At 40.7% G+C, this 27,970-nt stretch overlaps 1 protein-coding gene across 13 annotated transcripts in view; it reads right to left on the bottom strand.

Moving 5' to 3' along the window:
* Positions 1–27,970, bottom strand: part of ST3GAL6 (ST3 beta-galactoside alpha-2,3-sialyltransferase 6) — a 135,138-nt gene that overhangs the window by 24,787 nt on the left and 82,381 nt on the right. For 11 of the 13 annotated variants that reach the window (XM_061439674.1, XM_061439559.1, XM_061439769.1 and 8 more), the window contains 3 exons: positions 24,376–24,453; positions 19,827–19,930; positions 18,792–18,855 (listed from right to left, as the gene is read on the bottom strand). In XM_061439674.1, coding sequence (XP_061295658.1) covers positions 18,792–18,855; positions 19,827–19,930; positions 24,376–24,453 — 246 coding nt within the window. Of the gene's footprint in view, positions 1–2,187; positions 2,391–18,791; positions 18,872–19,826; positions 19,931–24,140; positions 24,211–24,375; positions 24,454–27,970 lie in introns of those variants that run through there. The other 2 variants (XM_061440211.1, XM_061440128.1) reach the window with 2 other exon arrangements.

Genomic DNA, 27,970 nt, shown 5'->3' with positions numbered 1-27,970 from the left:
CTGTGTACAAGAGCAAGGATATGGAAGCAACCTAAATGTCCATCAGCAGCGAAATGGATAAAGACAATATGGTGCATATATACAATGGAATTTTAGTCAACCAAAAAAAAAAAGAAAGAATTCCATTTGTGGCATCATGGATGGACCTAGAGATTGCCTACTGAGTGAAGTAAGTCAGTATAAGACAAATACCAGATGATGGCTCATATATATGGAATCTAAAGAAATGGTACAAATGAACCTATTTACAAAACAGAAATAGAGCCATAGATGCAGAAAACAAACTATGGACAGAAGGGGGAAATATTGGGAGCAAGAGAGTCAGACATGACTTAGAGACTGAACTGCAACAGCGTATAAGCAACAAGGGCCTACCATATAGCACAGGGAGCTCTACTCAACACTCTTCAGTGGCCTATATGGGAACAGAATCTAAAAACAGAGGATATATGTAGAACTGATTCACGCTGCTGAACACCTGAAACTAACAACATTGTAAATCAACTACACTCCAATAAAAACTAATTAAAAACAAACCGACAAACAAAAAACCATGGCCTGGCCCATCCAGCTCCAAGCTCTCACCACCACTCGGCTAGGCCTAGAGAAATGACAAAAGATAATGTCCTTCTTCTCCAAGGGACAAAACTACAGAGGGTAAGGCTATTGAGATTGTCCTTGCAGGGCCCTCATGACGTGGAACTATGAGGAAAAAACTGCTTCTCTAAGTACCATGAAATCAGCAGACCAGATGAACTCCAGATCCTAAGGGCTTTAGGAAACTAATAAGTAGCAAAGTTGCATAAACGCTGTAGAATTCTTAAACACAGAGAACACAGCAGTACAGGAACTACTGAAAGGAGCCAGGCATTGGCCCTGTTGGGTTAACAAGAGACAAGATACACATTCCTATACATGTAAATGTACCTTTTTAATTTAGAATTTGTTTAGTTCATCTATTTCTATTTGATGGTTTTACACCTTAAACTTTCTAGACGTGTTTCTTTTCTAAATCTGCTTGCCTTCAACTATTAAAATAACATTTCTAGTTGCTCTAATATACACGTTTGACATAAACCCCAATCCCAGGAAACCACTCTGTCCACAGTGGTCTGCAGCTAGGTGGCCTGGAGAAGATGGGATTGCTCCCTGGTCAACCCTGTCCTCTCTGGGTCTGTGGCCATCCTCCCCGGCAGATCTAGCCCATGAGGGCTCCATGGCAGGGAGCAGCTCCTACACACACAGCTTGCATGGCTTTTCCTTCTGTAACCTCAGGGCCAGTAATGCAAGTGAGATGCTGAAACTCCAGACACTGGCTTCACCTCCCCATCAGAACACTAAGCAAGGCCGGGCACCGGGGAGGGAGTGGCTAGGAATGGACAGGATTGGAATAACCGCTCTGTTCCTATGAGGTCACCTGTGTGGAGAGGTGAAGGAAGAATATCTATAATTTATGGCATCTAGACCAACCCTCTTTCCTTCAAAGAAGGCTGCAAGCCACTCCCCTCCCCAGTCATTTCTGCTACCCAATCATCTCAGCCTCTTCCCACTTGGGAAAAATGGAAACAAATCATATGGACACTACCTCACCCAAGAGAACTCCAGTTACAAAGATGCTTTATACTGCCAAGGTCACACATTTTAGAAATTTCACTGTTTTCTTCTCTGTTGGCTTTGCAGAGGGCAGGTGGAATGGGGGAAGGTCCTTCACCATGGGAATAGTTTACTGATGTCTTTAAAAGCAAACCTTATCAATGGAATTTTCCTTTTCCTCCCAGCAAGGGATACAGCAAAGATCAACACTTTTTTTTTTTAATATCATATCAAATATAACACTAGAAACTTCATTAGGGATGTGCCTAAGACTTCTCTTTGGCAATAACATCTTCTCTGCAGCGGTGACTCACAATGCTCCCGTGACACTAGGAAATGCACAATGGAACAGATACAGTCTGAACCACACACCTTGTTACTCCCCGCTTCCCTCTCTCCCCAGAAGGTACCCTCATGTTATCAAAGGAGTGGTTCGCCCTCTCCATGGCTTCATCCCCTGGCCTGGGCTCCTGGCTTCCCTTGTTTCCGAGGCATGAATCAATAATTTTCAGTGACCTTTGGGAGACTCTATTAACTTTACGCTATTTAATTAACACAGGCTTCCCAGGTTGTGCGAGTAGTTAAAAAATCCACCTGCCAATGCAGGAGATGCAAGAGATGGCGGGTCAATCCCTGGGTCAGGAAGATTCTGGAGGAGGAAATGGCAATGCACTCCAGTATTCTTGCCTGGAGAATTCCATGGCCAGAGAAGCCTGGCGGGCTGCAGTCCTTGGGGCCGCAGAGTCGGACACAACTGAGCACACCATGCACAAACAGCTGCAGTGAACTGTGAATCCCTAAAGGGCAAGAATAGTATCATTTATATTTCTGCATCCTCTAATCTGAAATTTCCTGATTCACAAGTTGTACATTTTAGAAACTGCTTTGGTTGTCACTTTAAGCATGACTTTGTATCTGGAGAAACAGATATCTGTTCTTCCTTCCTCTATCCTGGAAACAGAGAAATCCATGTGCCTCAAAATGCTTACCCAGAAAACAAAATAATTCTGGACTGCCTGAACCTGTTAATGAAAAATCTAGAAAACTGCTGAGATAGTAATGGTAAGAGCTTACACTTCCTGTAGGTAAAAGACATATTTTTCAGTCAGGCAAATCCAGAAAAGTTACTAACTTATGCAGTGAAACATCAGCTATCAATATAGGGGAAATAAATTTGAACTGTCCACTTCCAGTGATCTATGATCTGTCTTTTCTAAATGGTTTTCGATATTCATTTGTCCCTTCAGCAGCATCATATATATTAAAATGTATCATTCCATCTTCAATGTAACAATCTTTGGCAGATCCCACTTGTCATCTTCCCATTACCCCTGTGCCTGCTGGCAGAACCTTGCTTTCACAAGTCTAACAGGGGTGAGTATATTCTTGTGCCAAGGTTGGTTTAGACGTGGCCATGTGACCCATCCCTGGGCAATCAGATATTAGGGAAATCTGTTAGATGTTCTGGGAAACCCTTTACCCCTAGGAAGAGAACGGTTTGAACAGAACACTTTCATTTTAGCCATCCCTTCCTTTCCGCTTAGATACTGACACATGATGACAAGGCTAGAGCAGCTGTAGTCATCTCAAACCTGAGATAAAAAGATAGAGAGAACCACCAAGAAGCTGCCCTGACATCACTGAGCCACAAATTCAATCCTGTAACCAGAGCCAGTCCACACAGATGTAAGGTGGTACACAGTCCAAATACACAGGTACCATCCAGACAACTCCATGTGCACATCGGCACCCCCGGGTTCGTGCAATCCAGTGTGTGCAGCCATACGTGGCTGCCCTATGAGCCGGATCCACAGATCTGTGGACCTGAACCCACACATCTTTAGATATGGGATATAATAAACATCCGCTGAGTTTAGATCACTCTTAGGAAGAGTGTCACTTGCAAGCCTGAAGATTCTAAAACCCTGTGCAACGGACCGCTCACTGCTAGCTCTGGCCCCTCAGTCAGCATCTTTGGGACCCTGGTCTTGTGATGGAACCTCTTGGGTCTCAGTATGCCTTTATGAAGTAAGGAAATCACTGAGGTCTGTGTGCATGCTCAGTCTCTCAGTCAAGCCCAACTCTTCATGACCCCATGGATGTAGCCCACCAGACTTCTCTATCCATGGAATTTTCCAGGCAAGAACACTGGAGTGGGTTGCCATTTCCTCCTCCAGGGGATCTTCCCTATCCAGGGACTGAACCCACATCTCCTGCACCTCCAGCATTGGTAGGCAGATTCTTTACCACTAGTGCACCAGGGAAGCCCCCTTACTGAGGTCTGGAATGTTGCTGATCTACGTTGCATGGAGCCATTACCCCTAGCATGTATACCATGGTTTCTGTATCTCTCTCTATCCAACATCTGACCACAGTAGCTGCTATAAAACACACTTATGTTTCTCTTTGCCATGTATGGTTCACTTTGTTAAAGCAGAATATCAACCTCCCCTCAGTCTCAAGTCTTCCTCCTGGCTGAAAATGCTGCCATGTAAAGATACTGTGAGACTGGAAGATGTCCAGAGTAGTGAAGCAGACATTGATATTTCTTATAGAGCTTGTTTTTTTTGTTTGTTTGTTTGTTTTGTTTTTTAATAAATACACCGCTGACATCTTAAGTTGTCAAAGGCTATGCTCCTGTCCTGGCTGACTGCCAATCTAACCCAGCTCTGCTGATGCTGACATAATTCATTTTGCTTGACTGAGCAACTAGGAAACTTTCACAAATCCCCCATCCGTTTAACAAGCAACTGACTTAACACAGTGCTTCCATTAAGTGAGATATTTATATTGAATTATTCTATAACCACCTGTGCAGGACTCAGGCACTCTTTGCAGAATCTGGCATGGTTGCAGAATGCGATGGTGATGGTTGGGAGTGGAGAGCTGGCTCATGTACTTTAAGTGAGGGCTAAGATTCTGTAATTCAGGGTTTCCACCGCTCTGGCTGTGGAAGGAGGCACTCCCACTGAGGAAAAGGGAACAGCCCTCAAGGCCAGGGTTCAAGCGAGTGCTAAGGAGCTCCACAGATAGCCAGGAAGGGTCAGGACCTCATTTCATGGGCACATTCTAAGTATTGCTTCTTTGTGATGTAATTCCCTTAAAATATCTTCAATTACTGACATTCATGGGAAAAAAAATATATATATATAGCCACCCTGCACACGCTGTGCTTTGAAGAATAATGAGGAGCTTGAGTCCTGAGAAATCAACAGTGACAGCACAGGGCAAATATGGCAAGAGAACTAGAGTGTGTTATTCCTAAACATTTGTTCTAATTGGGGCATCACTGTGCCCTCTGAACAAAGCAGCTGGAAAGGAATCTAGAGGATATCTCAACCATCTCTCCTTTTTAAAACTTTTTTTAATTGAAATATAATTCACATGCCACAAAACTCACCCTTTTAAATAATAAAATTCAGCAGGTTTTTAGCATATTAACAAAGCTGTGCCACAATCACCATTATCCAACCCAGAACATTTTCACCTCCCCACAAAGACACCCCATAGCCGGTAGGGGTCACTCACCCTTGTCAGTGGCTCAACTAATCTACTTTCTATCTACAATTGATTTGCTTATTCTGCCCATTTCCTGTACAGTAGACATGTTGACATGTCTTGAGCTCAGTTGTGTCCAACTCTTTGCAACCCCATGGACTGTAGCCTGTCAGGCTCCTCTGTCCATGGAATTTTCCAGGCAAGAATACTGGAATGGGTTGCCATTTCCTATTCAGGGGATCTTCCCAACCCAGGGATCAAACCCTCATCTCTTTGCATCTCCTGTATTGGCAGGCGGACTCTTTACCAGTGCACCACCTGGAAATGGTAGTCATGTACAGTAAATGCAGTCATACAAATATGTGATCTTTTGTGACTGATCTCCTTCACTGAACTGAGCAAAATGTTTTCAAGGTTCCTTCATGCTAGAGCATGAATCAGTACTACACTGCTTGTTATGACTGAATTATATTCCATCATGTGGATGTACATTTAATTCATCCATTCAGCAGAGGCTGGACATTTTGACTGTTTCCACTCTGGGGCTATTATGAATGGTGCTGCTATGAACATTCATGTACAAGTTTCAGGTGGTCATATGTTTTCAATTTAAGCTTTCTATTTCGAAATAATTCTAGACTCACAGGAAGTTGCAAAAATAGTACTGAGAAGTCATGCGTACCCTTCACCCAGTTTCTTCCAGCGGTTACACTGACTTAACTATTGCATAATGGTCACCCTCACTTAACGATTAACTAGCAAAACTGACCCTGGTATAATGTGCATATGCAGTTCTGCCTCCTCTTTTATAAGAAACCAAGGTTCAGAAATTCAGAAATTTGCCCAAGATCACAGGAAAGTTACAACTGACCTGCTGGCTCTAGCAATTTTTCACTATGCTGTCTCCTGTTTTAGATGGACCATGCCCACCACCTGCCCTCCCCGCTCCCTCACAAAAGAATAAAACAAACTGTTTCTTAACCTATCCTTTTCTGTCCTTATCATCACCTCTCTGCTGCCGAAGTTCTAGTCAGACAGCTAGTTTGAGTATTCCCATAAAAGGAGGAACATGAAAAATCAAAGCAAACACAAAAGGTTACTCTAATAATTGTTTTAAAATGGTTTGTCTTTTTGGAACTAGCTAGAGGTGGTGGCTGCATAATATTGTGACTGTACTAAATGCCACTGAACTGTTCTCTTTAAAATGGTTCATTTGTCTTATGTAAATTTCACCTTAAGGGAAAAAAAATGGTTTCTCAACATATTTCTTTGTTTTTCTTTCCCACATTTAGGATTCTCTGGCTGGAGGTGAAATTACAGAGAAGGCCAACTAATATATTTTCTGTGCATGATCTTCAGGATGACAGTTGAGAAAACTTTTTCAGTAGTATCTATTCAGAGAAGATTCTATCCAGATCATTTATCTTTAAGAGGAAAAAACTTGAATATAGTTCTATTTCAATTAATTTACACATGCAACATCAGTTCAGTTGCTCAGTTGTGTCCAGCTCTTTGTGATACCATGGACTGCAGCACACCAGGCCTCCCTGTCCATCACCAACTCCCGGACATTGCTCAAACTCGTGTCCATCAGGTCAGTGATGACATCCAATCATCTCATCCTCTGTCATCCCCTTTTTCTCCTCCTTCAGTCTTTCCCAGCATCAGGGTCTTTTCCAATAAATCAGTTCTTTGCATCAGGTGGCCAAAGTATTGGAGTTTCAGCTTCAGCATCAGTCCTTCCAATGAATATTAAGGACTGATTTCCTTTAGGATGGACTGGTTGGATCTCCTTGCAGTCCAAGGGACTCTCAAGAATCTTCTCCAACACCACAGTTCAAAAGCATAAATTCTTCAGCACTCAGCTTTCTTTATAGTCCAACTCTCACATCCACACATGACTAATGGAAAGACCATAGCTTTGACTAGATGGACTTTTGTCAGCAAAGTAATATCTCTGCTTTTTAATATGCTGTCTAGGTTGGTCATAGCTTTTCTTCCAAGGAACAAGCATCTTTTAATTTCATGGCTGCAGTCACCATCTGCAGTGATTTTGGAGCCCAAAAAAAGGTCTCTCACTGTTTCCATTGTTTCCCGATTTATTTACCATGAAATGATGGGACCAGAGGCCATGATCTTCGTTTTCTGAATGTTGAATTTTAAGCTAGTTTTGTCACTCTCCTCTTTCACTTTTATCAAGAGGCTCTTTAGTTCTTCTTCACTTCCTGCATAACGCACTGGTCACAGCAAACACCCTCTTCCAACAATACAAGAGACTATTCTACACATGAACATTACCAAATGGTCAATACCAAAATCAGATTGATTATATTCTTTGCAGCCAAATACGGAGAAGCTCCTTACAGTCAGCAAAAACAAGACCGGGAGCTGACTGTGGCTCAGATCATGAACTCTTTATTGCAAAATTCAGACTTAAATTGAAGAGAAAACCACTAGACCATTCAGGTATGATCTCAATCAAATCCCTTGTGATTATATATATATATATATATAACATAGAAATGTTTTAGTTTAACCCTATGAAAGTATTAAAAATGGTTTGAGGTCAGGACTTCCCTGGTGGTCCAGTGGTTAAGAATCTGCCTTGAAATGCAGGGGACCAGGTTCAATTCCCTGATCAAGGAACTAAGATCCTACATGCCATGGAGCAACTAAGCCTGAATACTGTAATTACTAAGCCCACAATCTCTGAAGCCCTGTGAACTGCAACCAGAGAACTTGTGCACTACAACAACAGATCCTGCATGATGCAAGAAGACCTCACAAGCTGCAACTAAGACCCAATGCAGTCTTAAATATATTTTTTTTAATGGTTTGGGGTTAAGGATAAAGACAGAAGCCACATTAAATAATGGTGGGGGATTGCTTACAGCCCTGGAAATTCTAAAGAATGTTTCAAATGGAATTCAGTTACAGTGTTTTCTTTCCCTTACCTCTTTAGATGACGCTCAATCTAAGACACTAATTGTGGAGTCTTCTGTTTTTGCTCTGCTTGTTAAAATGCAGAGGGAGGAAATAGAGAGGAGTGCAACTCTAGAGACCTCCTAACCTCTAATGGACCTCAGTCCTCTCATCTTCATAATGAGGGAACTGGACTAGTGATCTCCATCCTTCCTGCCTCTGACCCACTCTGTGACTCTACCATGCTTTGGGGTCTGGCTCCCAGTCCACAGGCTTCCCAGGTGGTATGAACCCACTTGCCAATGCAGGAGATGCAAGAGACACAGGTTCAATCCCTGGGTGGGAAAGATCCCCTGGAAGAAGGCATGGCAACACACTTCAGTATTTTTGCCTGGAGAATCCCCATGGATGGAGGAGCCTGGCAGGCTCCAGTCCATGGGGTTGCAAAGAGTCAGACAGGACTGAAGTGACTGAGCACAGCACAGACCCAGTCCACACAACTGAACAGGGACAGGGAGCTGGGTAACTGGGATTCTCAGGGAATGGTTCAGCAGCCTCAACTTTCACCCCATCCCAACCTGCTGGACCACTGCTCAGGAGAAACCCAGAAAGAATATAAAGGGAAAAGCCCAAGATTACTAACCTTCCATTAAAAACACATACCTCAAGGATACACATACCTCAAGGATCGAACCAAGAAGAAGATATAACAATTACAAATATTTATGCACCCAACATAGGAGCACCTCAATACACATGGCAAATGCTAAGCTAATAAGCATAAAAGGAGACATCAACAGTTAACACAATAATAGTGAGGGACTTTAGCACCACCCTTACACCAACAGACAGATCATATATACAAAATAAATAAGGAAATACAAGCTTTAAGTGACTCAATAGACTGCTACTAAGTCACTTCAGTCGTGTCCGACTCTGTGAGACCCCATAGATGGCAGCCCACCAGGCTCCCCGTCCCTGGGATTCTCCAGGCAAGAACACTGGAATGGGTTGCCATTTCCTTCTCCAATGCAAAAAGTAAAAAGTGAAAGTGAAGTCGCTCAGTCATATCCAACCCTCAGTGACCCCACGGACTGCAGCCTTCTAGGCTCCTCCATCCATGGGATTTTCCAGTCAAGAGTACTGGAGTGGGGTGCCATTGCCTGAACAGACTAGATAGATTTAATTGATAATTTTGGACATTCCACCTGAAATCGGTGAATACACTTCTTACACTAGTGCCATGGAACTTACACTAGTGCCATGGAACATTCTCCAGGATAGACTACATCTTGGGTCACAAATCAAGTCTCAGAAGATTTAATAAAACTGAAACAGTATCAAGCATCTTTTCTGACCACAATGCTATGAGATTATAAATTAATCAAAGGAACAAAACTATAAAAAACACAAAAACATGGAGGCTAAATAATGCACCGCTAAATAACCAAGTGATAACTACAGAAATTAAAGAGGAAATAAAAGTACATAGAAATAAATGACAACAAAAACAATGACCAAAAACCTATGGGACACAGCAAAAACAGTTCTAATTTACAGCAATTCAATCCTCAAGAAACAAGAAAACTCTCACATAAACAATCTAATCTTACACCTAAAGTGACTAGAGAAAGAACAAAGAAAACCCAAAGTCAATAAAAAGCAATGAAATCATAAAGATCATAGCAGAAATAAATGAAGTAGAAATGAAGAAAACAACAGCATCAATAAAAGTTAAGAGTTGGTTCTTACGAAAAAAAATTGATAAACCTTAGCCAGACTCAAGAAAAAAAGGAAGAGGACTCAATAAAATTAGAAATGAAAAAGGTGAAATCACAACTGACACTGCAGAAATACAAAGGATCACAAGAGACTACCTCAAGCAACCATATGCCTATAAAATGGACAAACTGGAAGAAATGGACAGATTCTTAGAAAGGGACAACCTTCCAAGGCTGAACCAGGAAGAATTAGAAAATATAAACAGACCAATCGCAAGTAATGCAATTGAAACGAATGAAAAATCTTCCAACAAACAAAAGTCCAGAACCAGATGGCTTCACAAGTGAATTCTATCAAATATTTCAAGAGCTAAAACCTATCCTTCTAAAACTTTCCCCAAAAATTGCAGAGGGAAGAACATTCCCAAATTTGTTCTGTGAGACCACCACCCTGATACCTAAACCAGACAAAACTATCACAAAAAAGAAAATTATAGACCAATATCACTAATGAACAAAGATGCAAAAATCCTCAACAAAATACCAGCAAACAAAATCCAGCAACACATTTAAATGATCATACACTATGATCAAGTGGGATTTATCACAGTAATGCAAGGATTCTTCAAAATACACAAAATCAAATACACAAAATCATAATATACCATATTAACAAATTAAAGAATAAAAATTATATGATCATCTCAATAGATACAGAAAAAGCTTTTGACAAAATTCAACACCCATTTCTGATTTTAAAAACAATCTCCAGAAAATGGGCATATAGGGAATCTATATAATAAAGGCAACATAATAAAGGCAACATATGACAAGGCCAGGGCTTCCCAGGTGGTGCTGGTGGTAAAGAATCTGCCTGCAATGCAGGAGACCAGGAGACCTGGGTTCAATCCCTAGGTGGGGAAAATACCCTGGAGGAGGGCATGGCAATCCACTCCAGTATTCTTGCCTGGAGAATCCCCATGTGGCCCACGAGGAGCCTGGTGGGCCACAGTCCACAGGGTCACAAAGAGTTGGACATGACTGAAGCAACTTAGCACACACACTCTGTTTGCTGTGACAAACCCACAGCAAGCATCATTCTTAATGGTGAAAAACTGAGAGCATTTCCTCTAAGATCAGGGACAGGACAAGCATGTTTACTCTCTCCACTCCTATTCAACACAGTTTTGGAAGTCCTCACTGTGGCAATCAGAGAAGAAAAAGAAATACAAATTGGAAAAGAGAAAGTAAAACTCTCACTGTTTGCAGTGACACATTACCATACATAGAAAATCCTAAAGATTCCATCAGAAACCCTACTAAATTTAATCAATGAATTTGGTAAAGTTACAGGACACAAAATTAATGCACAGAAATCTCTTGCATTCTTATATGCTAACAATGAAAGATCAGAAACAGAAATTAAGAAAAGAATCCATTTACCATCACAACAAAAAGAATAAAATATCAAGGAATAAATATACCTAAGAAAGCAAAAGACCCATATTCAGAAAACTATAAAACACTGATGAAAGAAATCAAAGAGGACACAGATGGGAAAATATATCATATTCTTGGATTGGAAGAATCAATATAGTGAAAATGAATACACCACCCAAAACAATCCACAGATTCAATGCAATCCATAACAAATTACCATAGTATTCATCATGGTATTAGAACAAAAAATTTTACAATTTGTATGGAAACACAAAAGACCCCAAATAACCAAAGTAATCTTGAGAAAGAAAAACAGAGCTGGAGGAATCAGGCTCCCTGACTTCAGACTATATGAAAAAGCTATAGTAATCAAGAGAGTATGGTACTCACACACATACACAACAGAAATACAGACCTATGAAATAGGTACAGAATAAAAAGCCCAGTGATAAACCCACACCTATGGTCACTTAATCTATGACAAAGGAGGAAAGAATATACAATGGAGAAAAGACTGTCTCTTCACTGAGTGATACTGAGAAAACTGGACAGCTACATGTAAGAGTGAAATTAGAATACTAACACCATACACAAAAATAAACTCAAAATTGATTAAATATCTATATGTAAGGCTGGAAACTATAAAACTCTTAGAGAAAAACATAGGCAGAACACTCTGACATAAACCGCAACAAGATCCTTTTTGACGCACTTCCCAGAGTCAGCTAAGTCACTTCAGTCGTGTCCGACTCTGTGCGACCCCATAGACGGCAGCCCACCAGGCTCCCCCATCCCTGGGATTCTCCAGGCAAGAACACAGGAGTGGGTTGCCATTTCCTTCTCCAACGCATGAAAGTAAAAAGTGAAAGTGAAGTTGCTCAGTCATGTCCGACTCTTAGCGACCCCATGGACTGCAGCCTACCAGGCTCCTCCATCCATGGGATTTTCCAGGCAAGAGTACTGGAGTGGGGTGCCATTGCCTTCTCCAACTTCCTAGAGTAATGGAAATAAAAACAAACATTAAAAAATGGGACCTGATTAAACTTAAAAGCTTTTGCAGCATTAACAAGATGAAGAGATAACCCTCAGAACGGGAGTGTGTGCAGGTGTAGTTGCTCAGTCATGTCTGACTCTTTGAAGCCTCATGGACTGTAGCCCAGCAGGCTCCTCTGTCCCTGGGATTTCTCAGGCAAGAATACTGGAGGGGTTGCCATTTCCTTCTCCAGGGGAATCTTCTCGATCCAGGGATCAAACCCACTTCTCTTGTATCTCCTGCATTAGAAGGCATGGATTCTTTACCACCAGTGCCACCTGGGAAGCCCATGAGAATGGGAGAAATATTTGCAAATGAAGCAACAAAGAATTAATCTCCAAAATATACAAACAGCTTATGGGGCTCAATATAAAAAACCAAGCAATCCAATCAAAAATGGGTGGAAGATCTAAATAGATCTCTCTCCAAATACGATATACAGATAGCCAAGAGGCAAATGAAGAGATACTCAAATCACTAATTATCAGAGAAATGCAAATCAAAAATACACTATGGTATCACCTTACACTGGCCAGAAAGACCATCATCAAAAAAATTTACAAACAATAAATGCTGGAGAGGGTGTGAAGAAAAGGGAACCCTTTTACACTGTTGGTGGGAATGCAAATTGGTACAGCCACTGTGGAGAACAGTATTGAGGCTCCCTGAAAAACTAAACATAGAACCCAGCAATCCCACTACTGGGCATATACCCTAAGAATACCACAACTCAAAATGACACATGTACCCCCAGTGTTCATTACAGCACTATTTACAATAGCCAAGACATGGAAGCAGCCTAGATGTCCATCAACAGATGATGAATAAAGAAGATGCAGTGTGTATATATATATACACACACACACACACACACACACACACACACAATGGAATATTACTCAGCTATAAAAAGGAATGAAGTTGAGTCAGTGGAAGTGATGTGGATGAACCTTGAGTCTGTCATACAGAGTGAATTAAGTCAGAAAGAGAAAATCAAACATCATATATTAACACATATATATGGATTCTAGAAAAATGGTACTGATGAACACACTTGCAGGGCAGGAACAGACGTGCAGACGTAAAGAATGAATTTGTGGACACAGCAAGGGGGTCGGGGCGGGACAGATTGACAGATAGTGTTGACATATATACAGTACTATGTATAAACTGACAGCTAGTGGGAAGCTGCTGCATAACACAGGGAGCTCAGCTCGGTGCCCTGTGATGACCTAGAGAGGCAGAATAGGGGAGAGGGTGGGAGGGAGACTCAAGAGGAAGGGGATATATGTATACATATAGCTGATTCACAATATTGTGTAGCAGAAACACAACATTGTAAAGCAATTATATTTCAATTAAAAAAACCACATACCAAAGAGATAAACAAATAAAATAAGAATGGGGGATGCCAATGGCCTATTGTGTGTTCTCATCTTTTCACAGGAAAAAACTGAGAACTGTCACAAAATCACAGAGAAAGACAATTTTCTAGAATGAACATTTTTTCTAAAATGAATACTTTTCATATAACAAAAATATAACAGATGTAATTATAAGAGGAGAGGCCAATTATCACAATTTTTGCTAAGTGACCAAAAACTCTGAAACAGAACGGGTTGGTGGGGAGCAGTGTTGGTGGTGGGGGCAAAGAGGTTAGGGAAGCATGGAGGTAGAACAAAGAACAAGCGTGGAATTGTTACAACTCCAAGGCTCTTCCACACAGAGTTATGGCCAAACACACACTCCTGTTCCCTCCCCTCTAATTCTGGCCCAAGTTCTTCATGGTACTAACTTTAGAAAAAGGCTGATCTGCCTCACTGAGTTACTTTACTCACGTTACCTACAAAGATGGCATAAAAAAGACCTCTGGAAGAAACTCCACCTCCGAATGATCTGCAACACCAACATTTTTCAACAGCTTTCATCTCCAAGAGACAAACCACAATTGGCTGCTTCAAGTGAGCTAGGTTGGTATAGTGTTACATAACTGACTTTAGAATCTTGAATATTTCCAGGCACAGAAACAGAAGATGGTAGACAACACTGACAAAGACTGTTACTTGCCACTCAATAATTATGTTTCATTAGGCGGGCACATAGCCACCTAGAATAGAGGCTACACTTTCCAGTCCACCTCCCAGTGAGGTGTGGCCCTGTGATTATACCTCTAGCCACTGGGATATAATTGGTGGCTGCTAGCAAGCTTTTTTTTTTTTTTTTTTTTTAACAATTAGTCCCCCTTGGGAGACAGGGAGATGATGGGGAGCCTTGGTTCGTAGCATTGCCATTTTCAATGGTATACATTCCCACCATGGCTAACTTCAATCTTCTACCTTGATGGCACTGAACACAGAGTTGGGAAGAGCAGCAGCTCTCACAAGTTGGTACCAACTGGCTCCAGCACATCACTGGATGCAATAATGGGTTGTATGTAATTTTTGGGGAATAGCCTTAAAGAAGGAAGCAAGTCTCAATGGCTAGGGGCATGCCCTTCCTCCTTTGTCCCCTCTACTGCTAGAATGTGACATACGACTGGTCAAAGTCCAACCATCAGAATGGACCATAGGGAGGAATAACAGTCACAATAGAGAAGCCTTGGTCACTGAGCTGGTCTGAGAATGCTTATATGCAAACTTCATTTATATGACAATTGTCAGAAAGAGGAAAATTTGTATCTTATAAATGGAACTAATATTTGGAGTTTCTTCATTCACAGTGTAATCTATCCCAGGATGTCCCTAGAACAGTGCTTGCACTGCAGAGGGTGAACGTTCAATCCCTCCCTGGGGAACTAAAATCCTGCAAGCCAGGTAGAGCAGCCAAAAAAACAAAACAGAAATCTACCCCAACTAAGAGATCGTGATTGCTACATGGGTAAGTAAAGAATTCAGATCTGAAACAATGAAAAAATATCTGAAGCTTTCTGGGAGGACAAAGAGGACAGAGGGTGAATAGAAAAGCCAAAGGGGGAAGGGACTTGAAAAGGAGGTTCTTGCCTCTCTCCACCTGAGCCCCTCTCCTCTCTGACTCACAGAATCCTACAAAGAGTGCACCCACAGACCCCTCCTAATGCACGTGGGCCACAGTTCCCAGATCCACAGAGCAGGCTCCGGGAGGACTCCTCAACTAAGAGGGGGTCCAGGTCCTCAGCCTGAGAAGCCCGACTGTTCTCAGACCTCTTTCTTCTAGAGCATTTTCCCAGGCAAAGAGGAGAAATGAGAACCATATAAAGGTCACTCGGGGGACAGACTAAGGGGACTCTGAGGCAGCAGTTGGCAGTTTAGTGTATTCTGCTTTGCTGGAGTTTACTTAAAATATAAACTTGGGCATGGGCTGAGGCCTGCTATGATCTTTGGGTTGTACTGTGGGTTTCAGACAAATGTAGAAGGACGTACTTAGAATGTAAGTAAGTAAGTGTTAGTCGCTCAGTCGTGCCCAACTCTTTGCGACCCCATGGACTGCAGCCCACCAGGCTCCTCTGTCCATGAGATTTTCCAGGCAAGGATACTGGAGTGGGTTGCCATTTCCTTCTCCAGGGGAATCTTCCCAACCCAGGGATTGAACCCGGGTCTCCTGCACTGCAGGCAGATTCTTTACCAACTGAGCTACAAGGGAAGCCCATACTTAGAACGTAGGTCAAATTTATTATTACATGTGAGCTCCTCCTAAAAGTCAATATGTAAATGAAGATAATTTTGTCACAAGTATATTCTTATTTACTTTCAAAACACTTTTTCTGACATCTCTAGGGACCAACTTTGGACATGTCAAACAAGCAATTGAGCAGTGCTGAGTGTCCAGTGCATCACTGTGCTCGCTCTGGGAGGCCCCAAATGGCGAATGGATATTCGCCATTCACTCCACACCTGAATGGTTTCTGTCTGTACACTGATGTGACTTCCATCTCTTAACAAGTTCAGATCCAAGAACCCTTGTACCATCAGCATGATTTGCAATCCTTTATCACCACCCACACTCGCCTCCCTTCCAGTGCTGGTGACACTAAGAACCTGATGTGAATTGATGGTGGGTGTGAGGGGCACTCCCTGTGAGAAAAGAGGAAGTGTGGGGAAGAGCCAGATCAAGTCAGCAAGAAGAGAGGAAGTAGCCTGGCTGAGCTAAGTACAGATGATGAACACTTGTGTAGAGAGTGGCTCTGAAAGCAACTAAATAAAGCATAGATAGTTTTAAGCTATGACAAACCTAGACAATGTATTAAAGAGCAGAGGCATCACGTTGCCAACAAAGGTCCGTCTAGTCAAAGCTATGGTTTTTCCAGTGGTCATGTATAGATGTGAGAGTTGGACCATAAAGAAGGCTGAGCACCAAAGAATTGGTGCTTTCAGACTGTGGTGTTGGAGAAGACTTTTGAGAGTCCCTTGGAAAGTAAGGAGATCAAACCAGTCAATCCTAAAGGAAATCAGTCCTGAATATTCACTGGAAGGACTGATGCTGAAGTTGAAGCACCAATACTTTGGCCACCTGATGAGAAGAGCCAACTCATTGAAAAAGACCCTGATGCTGGAAAAGATTGAAGACAAAAGGAGAAGAGGGCGTCAGAGGATGAGATGGTTAGATACCATCCCCAACTCAATAAACATGAGTTCGAGCAAACTTCGGGAGCTAGTGAAGGACTGGGAAGCCTGGCATGCTGCAGTCCATGGGGTCACAAAGAGTCGGACATGACTGAGCAACTAAACAACAGTTCTGAGACAGAAACCAGGCCAGAACAAAACCTCCAGTCATGTACCATCTACAATCCTGACAGTATCTCACATTTACAGGGACAAAGAGTTTTTCAAAGATTTGCAGATACTTGCTACAATTATTTAAGACATAACCACTATCACTCTTAAACATCCAGCCCTGGATAGACCCATCCAGGTTCACATCTTGGCTCTGACATTCACCAACTATAACAAACAACATGGATTTGCCTAGCCTCAGTCTCTCGATTTTAAAAATGAAAATCATCAAGCATACTCTGCTGAGTGGTTGTAAAAATTGGAGAGAACTGATAAAAAGCACACATGCCAAAAGTCGTCATAAAACAATACAGATAAGAGTTATATAAATGTCAGGAAAGAATATATATGGCTGCTGTGGATATGCAATAAAAATTGAAAGTGATTAGGTTGATAGAATAGTTTTAAATTATAAAAAAGTATAATCTGAAATGAATCAACATTATTACATAAATTACACCTCAACAAAGCAGAGACATTACTTTGTCAACAAAGGTCTATCTGGTCAAGGCTATGGTTTTTCCTGTGGTCATGTATGGATGTGAGAGTTGGACTGTGAAGAAAGCTGAGCGCTGAATAATTGATGGTTTTGAACTGTGGTGTTGGAGAAGACTCTTGAGAGTCCCTTGGACTGCAAGGAGATCCAACCAGTCCATTCTGAAGGAGATCAGCCCTGGGATTTCTTTGGATGGAATGATGCTGAAGCTGAAACTCCACTACTTTGGCCACCTCATGCGAAGAGTTGACTCACTGGAAAAGACCCTGATGCTGGGAGGGATTGGGGACAAGAGGAGAAGGGGACGACAGAGGATGAGATGGCTGGATGGCATCACTGACTCGATGGACGTGAGTCTGAGTGAACTCCGGGAGTTGGTGATGGACAGGGAGGCCTGGCGTGCTGCGATTCATGGGGTCGCAAAGAGTCGGACACGACTGAGCGACTGAACTGAACTGAACTGAATCTGGGTCCCTGACAGAGAAAAATGAGATAAATTCAGACAAAATCTGGCACTGCTCCTCCAGTGCTGTCTTGCGAACTATCTCCAATTTCACACTTTTGTCCACTACCATAAGTTCTGTATGTATCAAAAAGTGCCTCTATTCTCCTGGATAAGAAGGGAATTCTGCCCATTTTCCTTTTCAATAGAGGTCTCACATCTGCAGGTCACCCTTTTCATCCCACTGGACAACCAGCTAAATTCCAAAATTCAGTTTAAAACTGAGGGAAATAAGCCCATCTCTGTAAAATAAGTTGACTTGCTAAGAAGTCTGTCTTAGGCAACTCAGTTCCTAAGAGGTAACTGAACCCCCAAATTTTCCAAAAACTAAACTGCCTTTTGTTGCCAGAAAATGTGTGTCTAAGCACACCATTAACTTCCCTCAAATATAATTCTGAATAAAAGGAAGAGAGCTGTTTCTGAAATCCAATATTCAAGTGAAACAGAAAAGATTCTCATGATTGAGCAATTTAGAGTATGTATGGGAAGGTATGGGGACCATGGAGGGAGGCTGTGAGCTGATCAACAGGGAGTGTGAATTAATTCTTCAGTAACAACAACTTAGAAAAGATGACTGTGGGTTAAAAATGTCCTGACTTGGCACTAGCATGGTGTGTAATCAAGACTGTCTGCAATTTTGAGCCAACAATTATGCAATGTCTAAATTATATTTGTAGTTTGTTACTTCAAGTGCCACAGAAATAACTCCTAGGCATTTTAGTTATGCACAAAAGCTATGGAATCTTCCTGAGTGAATATATGTTACACTGAAGTACATATTTTGTACTAAAATTTAGCTAAAGCTAAAAGTAAAACAGAAGCAAGAAAACAAACTCACTTGTCAAACTCATCAAAGATATCACAATTCGGCAGTTTCCAAAGAGCCAGTCCAAAGTGTGTGGCTAGAAAACAAGTGGACTGTTAGGAATAAAAGCAATCATGACTTCTTAGGTACATGGTAAACCACTTTATCCTCTGCCCTCCCCCAAATCCACTTCAAACTGGTATGATTACCTATGATTTATTCCCTGGTGAAAATTCATGATATAACTGCAACTAGTCAGCACTACTTAACAAGGGCACCTAAAATATAAACACTCTAAGGACACTTTGCAAAAATCTCAGAAAAATAATATGCTTAATCTGAAAACAATCATAACCAAAAATTACCATATCAGATGATTCAGAAAATGATATTGATATAGAACTCAATATTCTGCAAGTTTAAACTTATCGAACTCTCTACAATGTATTCTAAATACACACAGGATCAGCTGAATAAGGAAAATCTAACTCAGGAAACTATAGACTTGTCACCTAAAAGGCTTTCAGGATTTCTCAAAAATCTAGAATGTAAAGCAAAGCAGTGGTCAGTAAGCAGAGGGAAAATTGTTTCATCATTAGTGGATGGAGCAATTCTCTCTAAATTTAGCAAAAACAAAATATCCTTTGATTAAATTAAAAGACTGACCAAGGACCTAGAGCTTGCTGATGACATAAAACTCCTAGGTAAAGAGGCAAAATGGGAGACAGGAGGAAGTTAATCCACAGAATTGTCTTCTTAATTCTCAACTGGAATAAAGTAAGGCATCGAACTCACGAATTACGGTGGTAAAACAAAAGCGGGAAAAACAGTTTCTCAACAACAACAACAAAAATCTACCTTTCTTCATTCTTTTATTCTACACTGACTCAAAAGGAATGGGGATTTACATATTAAAATATAATTCCTTTCACCCAATCTCAAAAATCACATCCTTAGGAATCACTATGAAACAAAAAGATTAAAAGACCTTAAAATTATATACAAACATATGGTTCACATCAAACACCAGTCACAGTATTAGGGCAGGGTAAGAGTAATATTACTGACCTGATGCTTTCATCCCATAGGGCAAATCAAACTTATCGCTACCATAGAAGGAAGCAGTATTTTTAAAATTAGCTGCACACAGAAAAGGGTGAAACTGATGATACCTGGAAGATAAGGATGAAGAATGACTTTCCCAAATGTGTATAATATTTGCAGGTTTTTAAAATCACAACTGTAAAAAACTGTAGTATGTCATTCCTATCATTATATTGACTATAAAATGAGCATATAATTATTTTTAAGATTCTTTCAAAATCATCTTAAACACTATTTAAATGTTACATAGAATAGGATGGGCAATGGAACTACACACCCATAATGGAAATGCTTTCCAGGTAGTAAAACCAAAATTATGTAACAGCTTGGGGGAGGGGACACAGAATTTAAATACAAGTGAACCCCAAAGACAGCCATCTACAGGAAGAAACAAAAGAACAAATGAGGGAAAATAAAAGTATAAATGCTGACCCACTCCCCAAAGAAAAGATACCATATATATAAAGCTGTTGTCAGCAGTGAAAATTAAAATACACTAAAAGCTAGAGGTAACTAGAACTGAACTCTCTCCTGATGTCATTAAATTAAAATATACTCAAGAATGATGGGTGTCTTATTGCTTCTCTACCCCGCTGCTATACTCGGGTACTCTCTCAGACAAGAATGCTTCATGAGGCATCTCTGTTTTTTTAATGGTCCCTTCTTTCCGCCTTTACCAGTTTTGTTCTTCCTAAATAAACTGCAGGCAGAGACCAGAGTGCCCCTGGGTTTTCAGAGGCCACACGACAAATGGAAATAAGAAGCACTAGAATAGGAACGAGGGCTTCCCCAATGGCTCAGTGGAAAAGAGTCCACCTTCAAGTGCAGGAGGCATGGGTTGGATCCCTGGGTTGGGAAGATCCTCTGGAGGAGGGCATGGCAACCCACTCCAGTATTCTTGCCTGGAGAATCTCATGGACAGAGGAGCCTGATGGGTTACAGTCCACAGGGGTCACAAGAGTCCGACACAACTGAAGCGACTAAGCATGCACGCATGCACAAATAAGGATGAATTAGCTTCAGCTTTATCCTGGTTTTGCTTCTCAGGAACTACTAACCTGGGCAAGTCAGAGGAGCTCAAGATCTCCAGAGCTGAACTGAGAACTGACACCATATTCAAACTAGGCAAAGAGTTGAGAGACCACCCCTTCCTACCTGAGAAGAGTGTGTATGTCAGATTCAGTTGTGACAAGTGTTAGCAGCCTGGAGAGGGGGATCCCAGCCAATTTCAAAAGGTCATTATCTGTATCAGCGTTGATCTCTAAGCTTGGGATCTGCTCTGGGAAAAGTGTCAGGTCTTCTGATTTTAAATTTCTAAATGAAATAATTGTTCAACACTGTGGGCAAAGAATGTGGCCTGCCATTTCAGTAAACAAAGGATGTTGAAGCCTTAAAGGCTTCAGCTACTCCATCTGAACTCCAACTGCACTCTATCGGGAATTGAGGAAGAAAAACAAAAACAGGATACTGGCCCCAGATAGCTATGGTGCATATCCAAGGAGTAACTTCAATAATCCAGTCTCTTGCATCTTCCCACACATAGAAAAGGGCTGAATTCATTATCTTGAGATGTCTGTCTGGTTTAATTAGTACTAATCTTCTGATGTTTGACTCCCTGATGTTGGTTTGTTGTTTTTGCAAAAACTCCTATAAATCCTGGCTTCTCTTATACCTCTTTGGAACAGTCCCTCAGAGCTATCTGAGAGGCTGTATCCCCAGCTTAAGTCCTCAGTAACACCCCAAATAAAACATAATGCTCAACTTTTAGTTGTGTGTTTTTTCTTTTTTTTTTCCAGTTGATAGTACCATGTCTCACACATAGTTGGGGCTCAATAAGTATCACCCTTATCTATAATAATTATACATGACATTGTATTATATTACAGTGGGTTATATTACATTATAATAATCATATTACATATCTGCTCTTGGTACTCCTACAAAAGCCTGGAAAGAAAAGTAAATTCTACTAGTCAATTTAGACTGTCGACAAAAAAGGTGACCTGCTATTTCAGTAAACAAAGGATGATGAGGCCAGCAAGCCGTCAGCCACTACAGCTGCCCCAGAGGGAAATTCACAATGGAGAAAAACAGAATACTGGTCTTGGCGCCCTAGACAGTTATGGTGCATAACAAAAAGAATAATTTCAATAAACCCAGACTCCTGCATCTTCCTATCTATAGAAACGCATGGAAATCAATAACTTGAGATGTCTGTTTTTGTGCTTAGCAGTCATCTTTTAATGTTTGACAACATGTCTGTTTGTCGTTTTCAGTAAAAGCTACTCTGTGTCCTGGCTCCTCCCTTGCCTCTTTGGAAGAATTCCTCAGCGCTATCTGACAGGCTGCCATCTCAGGCTCCAGTCCTTAGTGTTTGTGCTCTGCTCTATCGCTCAGTCGTGTCCAACTCTTTGTGACCCCATAGACTGTAGCCCACCAGGCTCCTCTGTCCATGGATTTTTTTAAGCAAGAATACGGGAGTGGGTTGCCATTTCCTCCTCCAGGGGATCTTTCCGACCCAGGGATCGAACCCACATCTCCTGTGTCTGCTGCACTGCAGGTGGATTCTTTACCTGCTGAGCCATAGTAAGGTAATAAGGTTCCCAAGTAAAACATTCTCAACTTTTAGGTTGTGATTTTTTTTTTAATTCAGTTGACAAGATAAAGAAACAGAAGCTATAAAAAAGTGAAGTAGCTATTATCTGGAGTTACTAACCCATTTGTTTCAGCTAACAAAGCTGAAACTACGCCTAACCTCAACACTAAGGAAAGTTGTCCAGTCCTAGCACGTTAACCACAGGTTAACACTGCCAGGTTTCCCAGCAGAGCTTCTCCCAGTGGTTACTGGCAAAGGATAGCCCTGCCTCCAAGGAATGCTATTCAAAGGACAGGTGTGCAGACTTACACATCTGCTGAGCAGTCTTTCATAAATACTTTAACCCCTTTGGGTTTTCTCAGAAAGGAAATACCTTTCTTCGCTAAAGCTAGAGATAAAAGGGTACCTTGATTCTAGAGAAGCATTCCAAACCTGCTGTTTGCAACCGTTCGTGGCTCATGAAGTCAATTTTGCAAGTCAAGATCAGCTCATTTTTAAAAAGTGAATAGAACAGATTATAGGGTATCTGGAGTAGGAGAGGTAAAAATTGTTTATTTTTTATTATAAATAAACTTAGTACAAACACTAAGTTCCAAGGCAAGATATACTTCTTACTATGGGTCATGGTAAACAAAAATTTGTTTAATCACTCTTCTAGTTTTGCAATGGTCCTAATCGGACACACATCCATGGATTGACTACAAGCAGCCATGGCACACCCATAGTTAGACATAAAAATATTTATGTTTCTAAAGCATTCCAGAGTTGGCTGATTTTAAAGGAACTGGTAGCCTCTAAAGATTAAGAACCAGTCACGGAAAGGTACTGAGAAATGGAATATTTCCTGCCACACCAGTAAATACTGTCTTAGTCATCAGTGATTGTAGCCACCACTGACAGTGAACTGGTGAGCCCCTGGGAACTCAGGATGTGAAAACACAGGACATTAGCCCCAGACAGCTAAGGTGTATGTCAAAGGAATGATTTCAGTGGGCCCAGACTCTTGCATCAGAAAAGCACTAAATTCCTTGAGATGTCTGGTTTTCCTTTAATTAGCAATAATCTTTTAACATTCAGACTACCTGCTCTTTGTTGCAAAACTTCTATATAACCTAGCTTTCCCTCCTTGAAGCAGTTCTCTCAGGGTTACTTGAGATGCTGCCTCCTGGACTTGAAGTCCTAAAAATGCCCACCACGTAAAGCATAACTCTCAACTTTTAGGCTGTGAATATTTTTTAAGCTGACAGGACAGTACAGTAATATAAGGAAATAAGGAAAAAAAAAAATGTGAATTTTAGATCCGTAACAGACAAAAATGCTGAAAAGCTTGTATGTGTTTACACAATTCAACATGCCCAGACCTGACTGTTATTTATTTCTGGAAGCATTTTGACCAGCACTCTATCAAAGCTGTGGTGATAAGAGAATATTTGTGGATGGAAAAGTAAATTCTTTTCAAGTCCTGATAACCATAATCAATAATCATTATTTATATTCTATGAAGTTCATTAAAAGTTTGTGAAAGGAAAATTTCTGCTGTAAACTTTAACCTAGAGGTAAGGCAGAAGAAACCACAAAATAAAAAGGGCGGAAAATAACATGGGAACAAGGGTGGGAAAATAAAACCCTAAAAGGACAGTGCACGCTTATGATCAAAGACAACCAGACCTCTCTAATCTCACCTGTGTGAAAAGAAAACTGGTCTGACTGAGTTCTTCAATGCCTTTTCTTAAAATATATGCAGAGTTCTGACTAAAAGCACAAAAAGACATAGGACAGTCAAGCTCTTCCTTAAATGTAGGGTATCCATTTTACATTGTTAAGATTTGCACAGAAAAAAAAGCAAACAAGTGTGGAGAACAATTACAAACACATTTTTGAACATTTTGTGTGCCACGGTTTCTTTTGTATTTTTACCTCAGGAGAGAGGCAAAAGCTGGCTTTGATAAACAAGACCGGATCTTATTTCTCTGCTTCATTTCCATAGGTGTCACCCTAGGAGACAAAAAATAGTGTCAGTCAGAAAGTAGAACTGGGCAGCCAGCCCAAAGGGGAAGCAAACGGTATCCTGGGAACCCAAGTGGTATCACCAGGGAGAGGCTTCTCAGACAGGGGATAGGAATCCTCACTGTAGCCCCTGAGGTAGGACAGAAACTTCTCCTAGTCCTGGACATGTCTGAGGATTCATGGATATAAAGCAAGAGAGAGTGGAAAAAAGGCTGAGGTGACAAGTGACCCAGAAGGGTCAGAGAGCAGCGACTCAAAGGACCCTTCGAGAAGAACTAGGAAAAAAATAAAGAAAGAAGAACTAGGACGCCCACAGTATGGAAGCCATGACCTGGCTCATATTTTAGAAGTTCCTGAACTCCTGAGAAATGCACACGGCTGTCAAGGTCCTCCATGCCACCTGCGTGGATACCTATGGGCAGTAAATGCCAGAGAGATGTTGCCCTGGGCAGGTTCCGTAGCCCCTGCCTGTGACCTGGGGACTCAACCGTCCCACTATTTGGCATCACAGCGAACTCTCCTCTGTTCTTGGCACAGGTTAGGTGCTTGTGTGTCTCCTGAATGGAACACTTGTCTCCACCATGTGAAAGGGTATTGTGAAACAAGACAGAGCATGACAATGAAGCTAGATGAAGGGGACAGGGCAGCAGGATCCAGACGCAGCCAGCAAAGAGGAAAACGGCTTCACATGAGAAACTAGGAATGATCATCAGTTGTACGGAGAATTAACCTAAAAAAGAAAACCAATCAGTTTTCTTCTATAATCATCAGATTCAGACAGAAATAGCCTAACCCCTTCAGGGATTGACTCAATTTTAAACTTTTTTAGTACAAAATTCCCAGTTAAAACTCCAGGTTTCCGTACTATAAGGCTAGTTGAAGAGACTCATCTTTGGTAAATACCCCAAATGGCAAAAACCTCTTGATTTACTTGTAAGGAAGATAAATAAATATGGTGGGATATGACACCAAGCCATGAAAGTCAAATTATAGTCAGAGGACAAAATAAAGTATAAAATATTACTTGGCTTCCAAGTCTATTAAAATAGAAAACAAACTATTTGAGGATACAGTGAAGCTAAACTTTGAGTGTTTTTTTTAAAGACAATAATTATTCATTATTGCTTAAGGAAGCAAGTTCACAGCATCTGAAGTAATTTCATGATATTTTCTGTGGAGTAATGTGTTAGTTTAGGAGTGACATGAACATGCCTCGAATTCTAATGACCAAAAAATGTGCTGAATTTGGACCCTTTTCATTGTCTTCTTTATCATTTCCCCTGTGAGCCAGAATATGATTTGTTGGGAATTAGCAATCTAGCCAATTTCGTGCTTTCTCTTCTGTTCTTATCTCCCATTATTAAGTGTGGAACAGAGACAGGAAGGAGCAAAGATACAGGGAGAGATGCCTGTAGGAGCCTCACGTGGTGTAGGATCAGACTTCTAAGATCTCTGACTCATTGGTGGTGGTGGTTTAGTCACCAAGTCGAGTCCAACTGTTACAACCCCATGGACTGTAGCCCGCCAGACTCCTCTGTCCATGGGGATTCTCCGGGCAAGAATACTGGAGTGGGTTGCCATTTCCTTCTCCAGAGGATCTTCCCCACCCAGGGATCAAAGCCGGGTTGTCCAAAAACCTCAAAACTTACAGCCAAACCCATGCACCTGGCACTGGAGTTTTCCAGAGACGATAAAGAGCATTACAATGATTTGCCAAAGTTCCTTCCATAAAGAGCCTTACAATGATTTTTCAACCAACCAGTAATGAAATCAAATGCAGAAGCACCATTTTTTTTTTAATTTAGTAAAACAAAACCTAGAAACATGATCTAGCATCTACTATTCAAACACTGGCAAAAAATACTGAACTTTTGTCTAAGTGAAGGAGTTTTTTGTGGTTTATTTGACGTCTTATAATACCACCCATTCAGAATTTAAAGGTCATTAAGACTTGATTCCTTGCCAAAGGACTGGCAATAGGAAGAAAGGATACCTCGAGACTAACAGACAGCTGTTCTCCAGAACCACGTTATACATTTACAAGCTAAGTAATTGAGTTTTCCAACCTGCTGTCCACATCACAATTTTTCTGCTCTAGTCATTTGCAGAAGAGTTGTTTTTTTTTTTTAAACATTTATACTAAACAGTAGGCAATTTCTGAGCAGAACTCTGGGAAACTCAAGCAAAGTAATTTCTGAATTCTGAGTTTTAAAGATATATTTTGAGGAGAAAAAGACATAATCTATTTTGATGCTTTCATTTTAGTATTTTTGAATAACCCATCCTCAGTGTTAAAAAAAACCGTTTCGTGTAACTGAGGATACTTTTGGTTCAAAGCATGTAATTTTACATGGTTTGTTGCAAACATTGCAAAATAAAGCAATATGTATATTAACTTTTCTATTTATCTTTATTACAGAAAATATTTTAGAATGTTCTTGATAGACTAGCATGGTTATCAATGGTCTGAAACTCTTGGTGGGAATGGTAGTTAAGCAAAGTATAGCTCAAGAATTTGGAAAGTTAGGAAGAGAGAGCCTCTCTCCCCACCCCACCTAAATGTGAAATTTGGTAAATTAGAATACTTCATAAAAAACAAATTCATATTAATTACCATTATAAGAGGTGTTTGTTGTTAACTATATTGAAGATAATCGGGAAAGTTTTTCTCCTTAACGTTTCTCCCTAGGGTAGCATCATAACAAAAACTTAATGCTAAGAAACATTTTATATGCTATAAAATGTTTAATACACTGTTTAAACTAGATTATCTGTTTCTTCTCCCACAATAACTAATCTGTTTTTAGTATCAGCAACATTTGGCAAGTTTATTTTTTAGATATAAACTGAGGTTCATCTGTTCACTGTTTCAAGTAAAAAAATCATTCCCAGGAGAAAAAGCAGAAAAAGCATCAATTAACAAGAAAGACAAGTGACTTCATTTGTTTCTAGAAAAAGAAATGATTAACTATCCTGTATTTGGACTTATTCAGGTGTTAAGAAATTGAGGGAGGTATAAAAGCTTAAATGACAACAGTGCTCTTTTTTCAACCTAACAGCCCAGCCTTAACTGTGAACTTGAATCCCAAAAGGACAGTTGTCATAGAGTGACTCAAGGAAATGTCTGGTTGGCACTGATAAGCACCAGCAACAGTCATATGGAGAGACATACTTGCATGGTCAATTTAGTCTCTAATTCCAGTAAGTTCTTTGCTTTTAGAAGCACCTCCCTTTTTTTTTTTTAAACACATCACAAGGAAAGTATAAATAGTTGCCCTACATCACATGCTCTGTGACTTACAGAAATCAGTACACTTTCAGATTAGACAGAATCATTTTTTTAATATTTGGATTTGTTTTGCTTTAATTTGAAAAGTTGCATTGTAATTAATCAGCTCTAGCAAAATTTTGTATATGGTAGTATAGCATTAATTTATCCTGTGACAATGCTGCTCTGAATTTTCTTCTGTTTTTTAAAAAAACAAAACCTGTTGCTTAGAAGCCA

This window comes from Bos javanicus, chromosome 1 (assembly GCF_032452875.1).
Source record: "Bos javanicus breed banteng chromosome 1, ARS-OSU_banteng_1.0, whole genome shotgun sequence".
NCBI classification, from domain to species: Eukaryota; Metazoa; Chordata; class Mammalia; order Artiodactyla; family Bovidae; genus Bos; species Bos javanicus.
This window is presented reverse-complemented; position numbering and strand designations above follow the sequence as displayed.